Source organism: Otolemur garnettii, unplaced genomic scaffold, assembly GCF_000181295.1.
Source record: "Otolemur garnettii isolate 467f Iridium unplaced genomic scaffold, OtoGar3 scaffold00010, whole genome shotgun sequence".
NCBI classification, from domain to species: domain Eukaryota; kingdom Metazoa; phylum Chordata; class Mammalia; order Primates; family Galagidae; genus Otolemur; species Otolemur garnettii.
Genome location: NW_003852405.1, coordinates 16,656,423 through 16,672,911, shown reverse-complemented (window position 1 = coordinate 16,672,911; position 16,489 = coordinate 16,656,423). Strand labels below are relative to the sequence as shown.

Below are 16,489 nucleotides of genomic sequence, written 5' to 3'. Positions count from 1 at the left end.
TTAAAAACTTAGCTGGAGGGCCACACCTGTGGCTCAAAGGAGTAGGGCACTGGACCCATATGCTGGAGGTGGCAGGTTCAAACCCAGCCCTGACCAAAAACTGCAAAAAAAAAAACTTAGCTGGACATGGTGACATGCATCTGTAGTCCCAGCTACAGAAAGACTGAGATGGGAAGATTGCTTAGCCAGGTGTGGTGACACACATTTGTAGTCCCAGCTATAGGAAGGCGGTAGGTGTTTGAGTTTAGGTGTTCAAGGTTGCAGTAAGCTGTGATAGTGCCACTGCACTCCAGCCTAGGCAACAGAGCAGCAGGATAATCTCATGTCACAGAAAGTTTCTAGAATAGAAGTAGTCTGTGAGGGGAATTAAAAAATAGAGGGTGTCCATAAAATTCATGTGTAATTTAAAATACTAAACTATGATATTTATTATTTACTATAATATAGTAATACCTAGTAGGCCTTGGTGAAAATTTTAGATTTTGTAAGTGCAAGTAGGAAAACTTTAATGGAACGATGAGATTTAAGTTTTTACATATTAGAAATGGTGATCATCTAGAAATGGAGAAACTGAACAGATTTGAGATGTGTTTTAGAGACTATTTTCCAGTGAAGCTGGATGATTATACTGAGTTGGCTTTGGGAAATACTGCAAAATATTTTAAAATATTAAAATACTTTTAGGAAAGACTGCAAAATAGTTTAAAATGTTAAACTATTTTAAATTGCACATGAACTTTATGGACACCTTATATATAGCTATGAATTTTCACTTTGTCAGCATTCATCATATTGACTTTGGTCTTTATTTACTCTGTCAAAAATTACTTACTGAGTATAAAATATTCCAGACCTGTGTTAGGCCCTGAGGATATGGTGTTGAATGGAATAAACATAGTTCTTGTCTAGTGTAACAGAGAAATAAATAATAATTAATACAAAGAACTATGTACGTATTAATATAAATTGTATTAAGTGCTATAAAAGAAAAGACTATGATACTAGAAAGAGCTGTAACAGTAGGCTTAGTTTTTGGGGGGGCAAGGAGATTGGTTATGAGTTTTCAGAAAAAGTCTTCTTTGAGGAAGTAATAAGGTAAGACCTGAGGGCTGGGTAGATGTTTAGCAGATAAAGAGTAGTAAGGAGAGATCTCCAGCCAGAGGAGGCAGTTTGTGTAAGGCCCATGAGATAAGAAAAGGTTTGCCCAGTTCAAAAAAAGAGATGCCTGAGGTGGTGTACGGCATTCTGAGCAAAGGAAGAAAGGGAAAAGGTTAGAGGGGCAGAATTCTGCTCGTATAGTGATACCTAGTAGGCCTTGGTGAAAATTTTAGATTTTCAGTTTCAAGTGCAAATAGGAAAACTTTAATGGAGCAATGAGATTTAAGTTTTTAAACATTGGAAATGGTGATCATCTAGGAATGGAGAAACTGAACAGATCTGAGATGTGTTTTAGAGAATATTTCCCTATGGAGCAGCGTGATTATACTGAGTTGGCGTTAGGAAATACCGCAAGAATAATTTAGTTAATGCTGATGATGATGATAATTGGGACTCTCCTCAACAGTGTTCTGACTACAAGCCTACAATTTGAGGAATAGAGATAACCTGAAATTTGTTTTTGAGCATATCACCCAGAATGGTGAAGTAATTCAAAATACCTAGGGACTTTTGTGATTTTTCCTGATAAAAAGAAAAAAATCCACGGGGAGCCAGTCATGTACCCATCTGTAGTCCGAGCCATTGGGGAGGCTGAGAAAGAAGGATAGCTTTGGGCTAGGAGTTCAGAGCCATCCTGGGCAGTGTAACAGGACCCTATTTAAAAAAAAAAAAAAAAAATCCACGGAAGATAGGTAACCGGTTGTCGAGGGAATGACTCACCCTCTGTAAATTTATTCTAACTAAAAAATACTTATATATTCAATCCAGTTGAATACAATTAAGACAGGCCAGCCATGGCAGCTCACACCTGTAATTCCAGAGCTTTGGGAAGCTAAGGTAGGAGGGTTGTTTGAGGACAGGAGTTTCAGACAACCTGGGCAACTTCGCAAGAACCTGTCTCTACAAAAAATAAAGAGTAGCCAGGAGGGGTGGTGTGTACCACTAGTCCCAGCTACTCAGGAGGCTGAGGTAGGAGAATTGTTTGAGCTCAGAAGTTCAAGGTTACCATGGGCTATGATTGTGCCACTGCACTCCAGGATGGGTGAGAGAGCAAGACCCTGTCTCTAAAAAAAAAGAAAAACCCATAGACATTGAAGAGATGAAGAGATTTTCTTTTCTTTCTTTCTTCTTTTTTTTTTTTTTTTTTTTTTTGAGTCAGTTTCACTATGTCGCCCTTGGTAGAGTGCCTTGGCATCACAACTCATAGCAATCACAAACTCTTGGGCTTAAATGATTCTCTTGCCTCAGTCTCCTGCATACCTGGGACTACAGGCACCCAGCACAACGCTCAACTATTTTTCTGTTGCAGTTGTCATTGTTGCTTACCTGGCTCAGGCTGGATTCGAACTTACCAGCCTGAGTGTATGTGGCTGGCACCGTAACCACTGTGCTATGGACACCAAGCCGAGATGAAGAGATTTTCAAAAATATAAAACAATTCCAATCTTCTTACTAATTTTTTATTTAAAAATATTAACGTGTAATGGGTTAATTATTAAATGAATTAATAAATTCTTTAAAATTTTCTCTGTTTGAATCATAATGTGATAAATACTGACAGATATAATCCATATACGTGAAATCTCTCATTTCTCTTTAGGATTGCATTACTCTTTAGAATATAAAGGAATCACTGGGCATGGTGGCTCATGCCTGTAATCCTAGCACTCTGGGAGGCTAAGGCGGGAAGATCACTTGAGCTCAAGAGTTTGAGACAAGCCTGAGCAAGAGTGAGACCTCATCTCTACTAAAAATAGAAAAAGTAGCTGGGCATCATGGCAGGCACCTATATCCCAGCTACTTGGGAGGATGAGCCAGAAGGATCACTTGAACCTAGGAGTTTGAGGTTGCTAGGAGCTAGGCTGATGCCATGGCACTGTGGCCTGGGGCAGCACTTATCATCCCATCTCCTCAAGAGGCTGAACCAGGAGGATCACTTGAATTCAGGAGTTTGAAGGTTGCGGGCTGATGCCATGGCACACTAGCCTAGGGCAACAGAGTGAGGCTCTATGTCAAAAGAAAAAGTATCGTATAAAGGAATCCTGAGACCAAAAATTTTGAGAACTGCTCTTGTATACCACATTACTTATGGTCATTTGCAATAGAAGGTAGCAGTTGACAGGGCTGTCTATGGAAAGCAGTTGTAGCTATCTATCAATTAAAATGAGCATGGCTGTTACTGCAGGTTGAGGCAGTTGATGTCTTGAGTCAGTGATTCCTTAATGTAGGTTGTGTACTGATCATAGCTTTATAGGTAGGCAGCAAAATGAGAAAAATAAAGAAAATGAGTTTTGGGTTTTGTTTTTTTTTTGGAGACAGAGCCTCACTATGGGTTGAGTGCAGCGGTGTCACAGCTCACAGCAACCTCAAACTCTTGGGCTCAAGTGATCTCTTGTCTCAGGCGCCTACCACAATGCCCCTCTATTTTTTTATTGCAGTTGTCATTGTTATTTTAGCTGGCCCAGGCTGGGTTCAATCCTGCCAGTCCCCGCGTATGTGGCCAGTGCCCTGCCCACTGAGGTACGGGCACCGCCCAAGAAAATGAGTTTTTGATGAAGGTAAATACTCAATAGAAAGAACTGCCATTTTATCTGTGTTCATGTTTTTTATACTTCTTTGATATAAAAAGAGCCTTTGTGAAATGGTAGGAGAATAGTTATTACTTACAAAATTCATTGTTTGGCTTAAATTGCAACATAAATTGTTGGAAAAGCCTGTCAGTCTTCCGTATTGTTTTAAAACATACTGCTCCAGGGAAGGAAGTGGAGTCTAAAGTTTAGGAAGTCAATAATAAGAAAAGTTAGCACGTTAGGTCCTGATGTGAGAGCCAGATGAAGGTCCAGGAGGCCAGCAAAGATAGCTCTGGGAGGCAAGTGGAAAACACTGCAGCACAAAAAGCAAGTAAGTTACCAAGGCAGTTGATATCTTTAGTCTTATCTCAGGTTCTTGGCCTCATTGAAGAGTAAGATTATCTGGGCACTTCGAAGAAAATATCAATAACCAGTACCCATCCTCAAAGATTCCGATTTAATTAGTCTGTAATGGAACCTGGGCATGGAAGCTTTTTTTGGATGATCCGAATGTATGTCTGGGATAGAGAACCTCTGTCCTGTGGGCCGTTGTTGGATCAGATGACCTATGATTTTATGTTCCATATGTGTAGGGCCAGCAAAGGCTGACAGGAGTCTCACTGGTGACACACACAGGCCATCCTAGGAAGATGTTCATCTTTCTAAACTGCATGTTCATATCAACCTAGTTATTTAACAAGAATTCACAACAATGGGACAGCGCCTGTGGCTCAAAGGAGTAGGGTGCCAGCTCTATATGCCAGAGGTCATACCAGAGGTCATGCCAGAGGTCAAACCCAGCCCCGGTCAAAAACTGCAAAAAAAAAAAAAAGAATTCACAACAAAATTAAACACTTGTTTGCAAATGTGACTCTGTCTTATTAAACTGGGCCATTAGTTAACTTTTGGTACTTGACACAAATTTTTAGAATAACCAAAGTCATCTTTTTTTCTCTAATCTAAACTTATTTCTGGCTTCTTATCAGGAAAAGCCTCCCTGTTTAGGTACAACTGGGTGTGATAGAGTGTAAACTCTAACTTGCAAAAAAGTTTCACTTCTTTTCTGTAGGAATCTCTTAAGTGCTTCCCTGTGCTCTGAGCCCTGGAAAAAATCCTGTTATGACAGACTTCTGCGTATATAGTACAACAATTAGTATGTTTCCTTTTTGAAAAGTGTTGGATCTCAAGTAACGGCATTAAAAAATGCAAATCTAGGCGGCGCCTGTGGCTCAGTGAATAGGATGCCGGCCCCATATACCCAGGGTGGTGGGTTCGAACCCAGCCCTGGTCAAACTTCACAACAACCAGAACAAAAAGTAAATAAATAAGTCTTAAAAAAAATAACTAAAAAATACAAATCTAACATAAGTGGCAAAATACTGAGGTAAATTTATGTTGCATTTTATGAAGAATTGGTCATGATGAAGCTTATAATTAAATTAACTTTCTCATTCAAATTTTAGGAAAGCAGAACTAGAAGCAGCTGTAAGAAAGAAGATTGAGTTTGAGAGAAAAGCTCTCCATATAGTCGAACAGCTTTTAGAAGAGAATATTACAGAAGACTTCCTAATGGAGTGTGTACGTGTTGAAAAATTATTAGTTTCATAGTATAACATCTTTTAATCTGTATGGCAGAAATGTATTTGTACTATTAAAATCTTTGAATGTGTTCTCAGTCAGTGGATGCAGGTAACATGCTATATAATTTGCACATTTAAAAATAATCAACTATCATGCATCCCTTTATAATGACCTTAACATGAGCTAATGAAAAGTAACAAGTACACAGCAAGGTGACTATAGTTATAATGTATATTTTCAAAATTATCCTGAAACGAAGCATATGTAGCTAATATTTAAAGAAAAAAAAGGGCTCGGCGCTTGTGGCTCAAGTGGCTAAGGCGCCAGCCACATACACCTAAGGTAGCGGATTCAAATCCAGCCGGGCCCCACCAAAAAACAATGATGGCTGCAACCAAAAAATAGCCGGGCGTTGTGGCGGGTGCCTGTGGTCCCAGCTACTTGGGAGGCTGAGGCAGGAGACTCGCTTGAGCCCAGGAGTTGGAGGTTGCTGTGAGCTGTGATGCCATGGACTCTACCCAGGGGGACAGCCTTCGGCTCTGTCTCAAAAAAAAAAAAGAAAAGAAAAAAATAATTAAAAGAGTGGGCTTTAAATGCTCTCACTACATTTAAAGTGGGCTTTAAATACTCTCACTACAAAGAAAGTAGGTGAAGCAATGCATAATGTCAAGTGGCCTGATTTGTTCCTTCTATAATATGTGTATTGAAACATCTCATTGTACCCTATAAATACATATAGTTATCAATCAAAAATAAAAAGGAAAAAGAAAAATAAGTATATTTTACCCCTAAGTTGTCATTCTTCTGTCCAGTTTCCTAATACTTGGTTTTCCTCAGGTTGCACCAATGATTACAATGTTTTCTGTATTTTATATTGTACTAGTTAAATTAACAGGTTATTGTTTTTGATAGTGTAATCTCATTAATTTTGATATTTTAAGAACCTGAAATATAGACCATTTATAGTTTAATGTAAAACAAGAGAATTATAATCTGTATTAAATCTTTTATTTTTAGACAGCTTTATTGCATTAAAATTTTGAATGGAGATTTCTTTTATATGCTCATAATTCATAATGCTTAAGAGAGAAAATTAAAACTCAGAGCTTCTGTTCCAAAAATAATTCTTAGTATGGTTCAGAGATTTTTCTAATCAGAAATATTAACAGGATAGTATTTAAAATGACAGTAACTGCCTTAGAATCTACGTATATATGGTGACACCAAAGAATACAAAACCAAACCAAATATACTTCATTTGAAACGAAAAACTTATATCACTCTCAATAAAAAATATTTCACTCCTATGAAAACAGAAAAACTTATTCAAAAAGATCTCATAGTTATGTAACAAGAATGGAGATGATTTGAATGTATAGATGTCAAAGGAAAATACTTGGTGTTAACTCATAACCAGCTCCTCACCGGTACTCATTCTATGTAGTTTTTTTTAGAAATAGGAAGATTTGGCCCAAAATTTATTTAGGGGTCACAATGACACCTTTAAATACTTTGCTTTTTAAGATTGTGCTTTTAAAAAATAGGCAGAATTATATTTTATTACTTTATATGGTATAGTTTATTTTTCCAATACTTTTTTAAAAAATAAAAGATTCTTTCATCATTTAGCTTTGTATAGTAAACTTCTTCTCCTGCCTTAGAATTATTTCATAAACTGTGTAATCTACAAAGATGTATAGTCAACTATGGCAGTAATTTTTGTTTTATTTTTAATTTTATTTTTAGTAATAAATTTTTTTTGAATGCTTACTATATGTTGAGCACTTCAAACTAGGAATTATTGTTTTTGGGGGGGGGTTGAGACAGAGTCTTATTATGTCACCCTTGGTAGAGTACCATGGCATCACAGTTTACAGCAACCTCAAAGTCTTGGGCTTAAGTGATCCTCTTGCCTCAGCCTCCCAAGTAGCTGGGACTACAGGTGCCCCCACAACCACCTGGCTATTTTTGGCAGGCCCAGGTGGGGTTTGAACCCACAGCCCTGGTGTATATGGCTGGTGCCCTAGCCTCTGAGCTATATGCACCGAGCCTAGGAATTATGTTAATCCTGTGCTTTCAGATGAGATAGATGAGGCTTAGATTGTTGATAAGTTAACTTTTCCATTAATCTGGGAGGAAATGTCCCTCTGATTTCATTACAGGGGAAGTTCATCACACCTGCTCACTACAACGATGTCGTGGATGAACGCTCTATTGTCAATCTCTGTGGATATCCTTTATGTCAGAAGAGGCTGGGAGTTGTAAGTAGATTCTTTTCTTAAATACAGGCTTTTATTTATTTTATTTAGCAAAAGGCCTTGTAGTAAGATTAAAAAATGAAACCTGAGGTCATTAATGACATAGTTGCCCAAAGATAGGATGTGGATGTCTTAATCTAATAAAGTTGCCTGTTCCTTGGATTCTTTAGTAAACTGAACTTTCTCTTCTTTAGGTACCAAAACAGAAATATAAAATTTCCACGAAAACCAATAAAGTCTATGATATTACTGAAAGAAAGGTAAGTTTAAAGGCTATTTTTATTATGGCAGTAAATTTTTAATGATACTATACAGGATTCTAAAAGTAACTATTTAAAATCTTACCTGTTAGAAAATAGCCATGCTAAAAGTTTGGTTGTATTTGTAAATATTTCATTCAAAATATTACAAAAGTTCTTTGCTTGACCTTTAGTTAAGACTTAAACGTTCAAAAATTGAAAGTGCATATTGGCACGAATCTAGGCAAGTGAGTGATAAAACACATGAGGGAGACTCACCACATGTGCGGACACTTGATAAATGACAATGTAGATCAGTGGCAAAAAGGATGGATTTTTTCAGTAAATTGTACTGGCACAATTGTTTATCCAGATGGAAAAAAATGAAAATTGACCCCTATCTTAGTCTACATACAAAGATCAATTTTAGGTAAAGACCTAAATGTAAAAGAACCTCTTTTGAAGACAATATGGGGGAATGTAAACCTAGGGTAGAGAGACTTCCTTAAGATAGAAAATGAGAGTCTGTAGAGGAAAAACTGATAGATATTTTGAGACAGAGTCTCAAGCTGTCTCCCCGGATAGAGTACTGTGATGTCATAGCTCACAGCAATCTTCAACTCTTGGGCTCAAACGATACTTTTCCCTCAGTTTTTCTATTTTTAGTAGAGACAGGGTCTCACTTTTTTTGCTCAGACTGGTCTCAAGTTGTGAGCTCAGGCAATTCACCTATCTCGGCCTCACAGAATGCTGGGATAACAGGTGCTAGTCACTGCCACACAGCCAAATATTTCTTCATTAAAATGTAAAACTTCCATTCATCAGAAGTTTCTAAAAAAGAGTGAAAAAATAAGCTACAAATCAGAAGTTATATTCTCCACATGTAACCGATCACTGATTAGTAGTACCCAGAATATATAATTGTTAAAAGAAGACGAACTAACAGAAAAATTTTATACAAGGAATTCAAATGGCTAATAAGTACACGAAAAGATAATGTTATCAGTAATGAGATTAAGTAGCAAATAAAAACACATTGAGTTACAATGTTTTCACAGCCCCCCAACTAACAGATTTATAAGAATCTGACAGTATTAGGAGCTCTTCATAGTGCTGGTCAGAGTAAAAGTTGGTACCTCCTTTTTGAGAAACATTTTGGCATTTATCTTATGGTCAACTTTGCACATTCTTTGTGATTGGCCATACCTGCTCCTTGGTACAAAGAAGTTCTAACCCATGTACCCCGGTATATGTGTATACCTCAATAATATACAATGGAATATTATTTAGCCTTAAAAAGAAGGAAATTTTGACATATGCTGCAAGATGGGTGAACCTGGAAGATGTTGCTCTAAGTGAAATAAGCCAGCACAAAAAGATAAGCATTGTGTGATTCCACTTACACGAGGTACCTAAAATAGTCAAATTCATAGAGAAAGAAAGTAAAATCACTAAGGGAGGTAGAACTGGGCGGTTACTGTTTAATGAGTATTGTTTTGTAAGATGAAAAGAGTTATAAAGATGAATGGTGGGGATGTTTACATAACTGTGAAGGTACAAATGCCACTGAACTATACACTAAAAAATGGTTAAGATGATAACTTCTGTGTAATGTGCATTTCACCACACTTTTAAAAAAATCATTAATCGTCAAAAGTTTATAGCAACGTTGTAGTGGTAACAAGAAAATTAGAAACAATTCATTTGTCTATCATGAGTAAAGTATAGTATACTAACACAATAGAATGTAATTCACAGTGAAAACAAATTAGCTACAAGTACATGAATGAATCTTAAAAAATGTAATTTTGAGCAAAAGAAAACCAAGAATATACAACAAAGTTATTCTGGATAAAATTTAAAAACAGGCAAAACTAGCTGATATGTTTTATAAGTATATGTATATAGGTGGTAAAACTAAAAAAAGCTAGGGAATGATTATACCAAATATGTGACAGGTTTACCTTTGGGGAGAGTGGAGGGAGATGGAGTTGGGGAGGGGCACACAGAGGCCTTCACGGGTGCTGTACCTGATTTCTTAGCTTGAGTGGTAGATTAGTAGGTTTTTATTTATTATATGAACTACACAATTTATGTTTTATATACTCTTCTTTTGCATAGAGCTTGTTTCATAATAAGTAAAAATAAACTTGTTTAAAATGTTTTTTTTTCAGGCTTTTTGCAGTAATTTTTGTTACCAAGCATCTAAGTTTTTTGAAGCACAAATTTCCAAAACTCCGGTATGGGTTCGAGAAGAAGAGAGGTAATTTTAATCATTATGTACACACAGTTGTTCATCCGTGGTACATTCTAATAATTTTTTTCTGCTTTTTGAGATAGGCTGAGAGTAGGTCTAGTTTTCTGTAGAATATTACCATTTTACATATTTTAATTGTGGAAAAATGGTTATAATTTTGAGTATAGCTGTTAAGGACTTTCTACTTAAAAGCAGAAAACACATACATAGAAATGTTATTTATTTGCTGTTTTAGCTTCAGTCAGAAAACCTAGAACTTTAACTCTGGCTTCCTACTGTGCCTTTCAGTCTATGAATCCTGATACTATAATAATCCTGGAGTAAGAATGGTAAATTTTTTTAGAAGATACTAGGTCTTGGGATCCTTATAAACTCACTTTGCTGTGAGGAAACTATTTACTAAGGTTAAAAAGTTCAGATTACTAATTCATTTACTCAGCATAATATTTCTAAATTTTTTTTTTCTGAGTCAATATCTTAGTATGTCACCCCCAGTAGAGTGCTGTGGCATCATCATAACTCAGAGCAGCCTCAAACTCTGGGGCTCAAATGATCCTCTTGCCTCATCCTCTCAAGTAGCTGGGACTACAGGCACCTGCCACAGCTCCTGGCTCATTTTTCCATTTTTTGTAGAAAGAGGAGCTCACTCTTCCTTAGGCCAATCTCCAATTCCTGAGCTCAAGCAGTCCACACTCTTCGTCCTCCCAGAGTGCTAGGGTTACAGGCAGGAGCCACTGCACCTAGCCAATATTTTATAAATTTAAAGAAAGCCAATTAAGTCATTTTTTTCCCAAAAATTTTAGGCATTTCTGGGATTTTGCCTTTTAGGAAATATTTAAATGCTTGCAATATTTTACTGTATAAGTCAAGATTTATTATTGAGGGTGAAATGGCATAATAATGTCATAAAGGTGATGTTGTATGTTCTTTGGAGCTTCTGATCGGAGACGCAGGGGAAAGCACTAACAGAAATTATTGTTAAGGTAATTAAACATTGTTCAGAAATTCCAAACAAAGGCCTAATGAGACAATGTATCAAAAAATTCATGTGTAAAAAGAATATTGTAACAACAGAAGGCAGTATTATTTGTAAGATATTGAGGATCTCTGCCAAATAAATACAATGACTTAAAGATAATGAAATGCAGGTTAACTAAAGATCTTTGCCTCAAAAAACCAAAAAATCCCCACAAAAACCATCTTATCTGATGCACAAGGTGATTTGACACCACCTTAATTCAACTAACATCAGTTGTACTGATGACAGTACCTTTGATGGCAGGCACCTGTACCTGGCAGTCCAATCCAGTGTGGTTAAGAATATGTAAAACAGGCTTGGTGTCCCTAGCTCACTGGTTAGGGTCCCAGGCACATACACCGGGGCTGGTGGGTTTGAACCTGGCCTGGGCCTGCCAAACAACAACGACAACATCAAAATAGCTGGGCGTTGTGGTGGGCACCTGTAGTCCCAGTTACTTGGGAGGCTGAGGCAAGAGAATCGCTTAAGTGCAAGAGTTTGAGATTGCTGTAAGCTGTGACGCCACAGCACTCTACCCAGGGTGACACAGTAAGAATCTGTCTCTCTCTCTCTATATATATATCTAAAATATACCACCCTGTGGCCTTTGTTAATTGAATTAAACACAGTGATTAAATCGTATCATTTCACCCCCAGCCTGTCACCTTTCTTGCTTTGATGATAAGAGATTATAGCATTGTCCACGGAGACTGGGAAGCTAGGAGCACCTTTTTACTTACTATGCTCTTTTTCTCTTTTTTCAATAATTCTTTCTCTGGAGCTTCCCATTGTCTCCTCAGCCCTCCGACAGCAACACATTCATTCTCCACTACCACCAGTGTTCTCCTAGGTTATCCTTAACTTGGCTTCCAAAGAAATCTTCTCTACAACTCAGATGCTCTGTGCCATTCTCATATCTACTCAACTGCTTCAAAACTATCTACCAAACCACCCTTCCTGCCATCTCTGCTTTCTTCGCACTAGTCACTGATATTCCCTTAGCTAATTTAAGTTTAAAGTTCTTCCCGCTAACCTTTTTGTAAAATCTTGTCATCCTCTTGTCAGAATGCCTACTTTTTACCAAAACTTGAAGCCTTGTCACTTCCCATTTGTGGTTCTTGAAGTTCTATTTCATCTATATACTCTTCCCTATCTCACTAACAAAGAAATGGACTTTGTTTCTCTAATCTAAACGAATCAAAACTTAATTTACATTCAGAGTGTGCAGTATTTGTTTATTACCTGGCAGGCAACACACACACAAGTGTAAAACCCAGCCTGTGAGTTTTAACAGTCATTGGGGTGATAGAAGAAATAAATTCATCAGTGAAACAATTTTGTATTTACTTTAATGGGGACGTGTAATGTTATTTAATTTCTAAATGGTTAGGGACAGGGATTATGCTAGTATTATTTAATCCACTAGAGGTCACTGTTTTTTCACAGAGTCTGATTTTTTTTTTTTTTTTTGATGTGTACAAAGGGTCAAAATTTTAGAATTCAGTATTTTAAAAAGTATGTCCATTTAAGCTCTATAGAAATGTGGTATTTTAAAGAAAGCCTGTTCATATATGGTGTGGGGTACAACATTCAGAACCAATCATTTTGGGGGGTGGAGGCAGGCTCTCCTTTTGTTGCCTGGGCTGGAGTGCAGTGGTGTGATCATAGCTTATTGAAACCTCAAACTTCTGGCCTCAAGTGGTCCACCTGCCCCACCCTCCCGAGTAGCTGGGACTGCAGACCTGCACCCCTACACCCTCTGCCTGGCTAAATCAACCTCTTTGGAAAGGGAGAAAATGGCTGCTTCATAATGACAGCATTCAGTATTTAATGCAGCCATATTTTTATTAGCTTACAGTAAGTCTCCATAATAAGCAACAAATTGCATCATATAGTAATTTTAATAATAATTTAGAATAAGAATACATTTTAAAATCCAGTCAAAGAATTAGATATCTTATTGAAATGACTTTGAAAGTTTTTGACCATTATAATAAATTTTATGTTATGAGTCAGTACATGCATATAACTGACACAAAAGTTTTATGAAACAATGTTTATCCTAACTATATGAAAGCCTCTGGTATTTTCTGGTATTCACTATGTTGCTTTTTTGAAATGCTGGCAGCCACCCACTTAATTGCTTGGTCCTAATTGCAGTTTGAAGAGCATGGTTTTGTTGGCTCTAGCTCAGGGTTTTAGATGTTTTACTATAGGAAAGTCACTTCTCAACGTTAGATCTCAGCTTCCTCATTTGTAAAAGGAGAAAGATGCTTTTGACCTCTTAGTTCCCTTTGGTTCTAATGTTTTACTCTTCTAGGTCAATTGTGTCTTTGGTCACTGCTACTGTAGTGAGAATTTCTTGAATAAGGAAATGACTTTTTTATTAAAAAAAAAAAGGTGAAAATTAAAATTATCAGCATAAGCGTAAAGAAACACTGCCTTGTAGGAAAGGCTGCCTCATTTAAGAATTTCGAATAGAATTATTGACTTTAATAATTTGAACTCTTAAGATGAATGTGGATAAAGGATTGGATCAAAGTTTTTAAATTTTAAAGAACAAACAACATTGATTTAGAGTTATGTCCTGAAGAATTCGAACTTGACATCTTTGAACTTGACTATGATCTTAACAAATTTGGAAATAGAATATTGACTGTTACCCAATTTGATCTTCTTACATTATTGTGAAAGCTAGTATAGGCATGTCTCGGAGATACTGCAGGTTTGCTTCCAAAACACTGTTTAATAATGTAAATTTCACAAGAGAGTGAGTCATATGAAATTTTTTGTTTCTCAGTATGTGAAGATTTATGTTCACACGGTACTGTGGGCTGTTAAGTGTGTAGGGGCATTATATCTAAAAGAACCAAAGTATATACCTTAACTTAAAAATACTTTGTTGCTAAAAAATGCTAACAATAATCTAAGCCTTCGGCGAATTGTAATCTTTTTGCTCTTGGAGATTCCTCTTTCTTTTTTGATGGCTGCTGACTGATCAGGTTGGTGGTTGCTGAAGGTCATGGGGGCTGTGGCAATTTCTTGAACTAAGACAGAAATGAAATTTGCTGCACTGATCAACTCTTCCGTTTGTGAAAGATTTCTCTGTAGCATATAGTGCTATTTGATAGCATATTACCCACAGTAGACTTTTTCCAGAATTGGGGTCAATCCTCTTAAGCCCTCCCACTGCTTTATCAACCAAGTTTATGGATTATTCTAATTCACTTGTTGCTATTTCAACAATGTTCACAGCATCTTCAGAAGGAGTAGATTCCATCTCAAGAAACCACTGTCTTTGTTCCTCCATAAGAAGCAGCTCCTCATGTGTTCAAGTTTTATCATGAAATTGCAGCAGTTGAGTCACATCTTCAGGCTCTGCTTTTATTTCTAGTTGTCTTGGTATTTCCACCACCTCTGCAGTGACTTCTTCCACTCAGTCTTCAACCTCAAAGTAATTCATGAAGGTTGGAATCAACTAATACCGAACTCCTGTTAATGTTGTTTTGCCCTCTTCTCATGAATAACATACGTTCTTAATGGCATCTAGAATAGTGAATCCTTTCCAGAAGGATTTCAGTTTGCTTTCAAATCCATCAGAGGAATACTATGGTGACTATGGTCTTACAAAATGTATGTCTTAATAATAAGACTTGAAAATCAAACTGTCTCTTTGATTCATGGGCTGTAGAGTGGATGTTGTGTTCACAGGCATAAAAACATCAGTAATCTCCTTGTATCTCTCCACAAGAGCTCTTGGGTGACTAGATGCATTGTCAATGAAGAGTAATATTTTGGAAGGAATCTTTTCTTCTGAGCAAGAGGTCTCAAAGTGAGCTTAAGGTATTCAATAAACCATGCCGTAAATAGATGTGCTGTCATCCAGGCCTTCTTATTTCACTTACAGAGCAGAGGCAGAGTATGTTCAGCATGATTCATAAGGGCCATAGGATTTTCAGGATGGTAAAAGTGCGGACGTCAGCTTATAGTCATTAGCTTTATTAGCCACTAACAAAAGGGTCAGCCTGGCCTTTGAAGTTTTGACTTCTCTCTAGCTCTGAAAGCCATATTAGATGGCATCTTCTTCCAACATACGACTTTTTTTTTATTAGATAGCATCTTCTACTATGTGACTTTTTTTATTGAAAATGTGTTGTTTAGTGTAGCCTCCTTTATCAATGGTCTTAGCTAGATCTTCTGGATAACTTCTTGTAGCTTCTGCATCAGCACTGGTGGCTTCACCTTGGCCTTTCACATTATGGAGATGACTCCTTTCCCAAAAGTCATGAACTAACCTCTTCCGACTTTTCTTCTGCAGCTCTCTCACCTCTCTCAACCTTCTTAGAATTTGAGTTAGGGCCTTGTTCTGGATTAGTCTTTGACTTTAGGAAATATTGACCTTCTATCCAGAACACTAAAACTTTCTCTGTATCAGCAACATGGCTGTTACACTGTCTTATCATTCTTGTGTTCACAGAAGTAACGTTTTTAATTTCCTTCGAGAGCTTTTCCTTTGTATTCACAACTTGGCTGTCTTGTGCAAAAGTTCTAATTTGCATCTTTTTTGACATGGCTTCCTCATTAAGCCTAAATTATTTCCAGCTTTTAATTTACAGTGAGAGATATGTGACTTTTCTTTCATTTCAACACTTAGAGTCTGTCTATTGTAGGGTTATTAATTGGACTATTTTCAATATTGTTGTGTCTTAGGCGATAAGGAGGCCCCAAGGACAGGGAAAGAGATGGAGGAACAGCCAGTCGGTGGAGCAGTCAGATCACAAAACATTCATTATTTGTTTTGGTTCATGGCACCCAAAACAATTAAAACAGAGCATCAAAGATACCAATTGCAGATCACATAATAGATATAATATTGAAAATGTTTTATATATTGTAAGTTGCTAAAATGTGACACAGAGACACAAAGTAAGCACATTATGGCACCAATAAACTTGCTCAACAGTTGCCACAAACCTTCCATGTATAAAAAATGTGATATCTGCAAAATGCAATAAAGCAAAGTAGAATAAAGTGAAGCATATCTACATCAGTGTGTGGACTGGATTCTAAAATACTAAAACCTGGTAGTATCCCTTAAAATTTACAGGCTGTACTTTATACCATAGTGAGCTGACTACTTCATGTGTACAGATGGATTTAAGAAAGATTTAGACAAATTTCATGATATCTAGCTTCATACTTTTATCAAGGCATTGGAGTCAGAAAGGTCCTTTAAGGTTTTCTAGTGCCGGCTCAGCGCCTGTGGCTCAAGCAGCTAAGGCGCCAGCCACATACACCTAAGGTGGCGGGTTCAAATCCCTAGCCCGGATCTGCCAAACAACAATGATGGCTGCAACCAAAAAATGGCCAGGCGTTGTGGCGGGCGCCTGTAGTCCCAGCTACTTGGG

General features: G+C 37.1%; 1 protein-coding gene across 1 annotated transcript in view; it reads left to right on the top strand.

The window, feature by feature from the left end:
- Positions 1 to 16,489, top strand: part of RPAP2 (RNA polymerase II associated protein 2) — a 79,480-nt gene that overhangs the window by 1,782 nt on the left and 61,209 nt on the right. The window contains exons 3-6 of the mRNA XM_003784157.3: positions 5,192 to 5,306; positions 7,472 to 7,570; positions 7,762 to 7,827; positions 9,981 to 10,069. Coding sequence (XP_003784205.1) covers positions 5,192 to 5,306; positions 7,472 to 7,570; positions 7,762 to 7,827; positions 9,981 to 10,069 — 369 coding nt within the window. The remainder of the gene's footprint in view (positions 1 to 5,191; positions 5,307 to 7,471; positions 7,571 to 7,761; positions 7,828 to 9,980; positions 10,070 to 16,489) is intronic.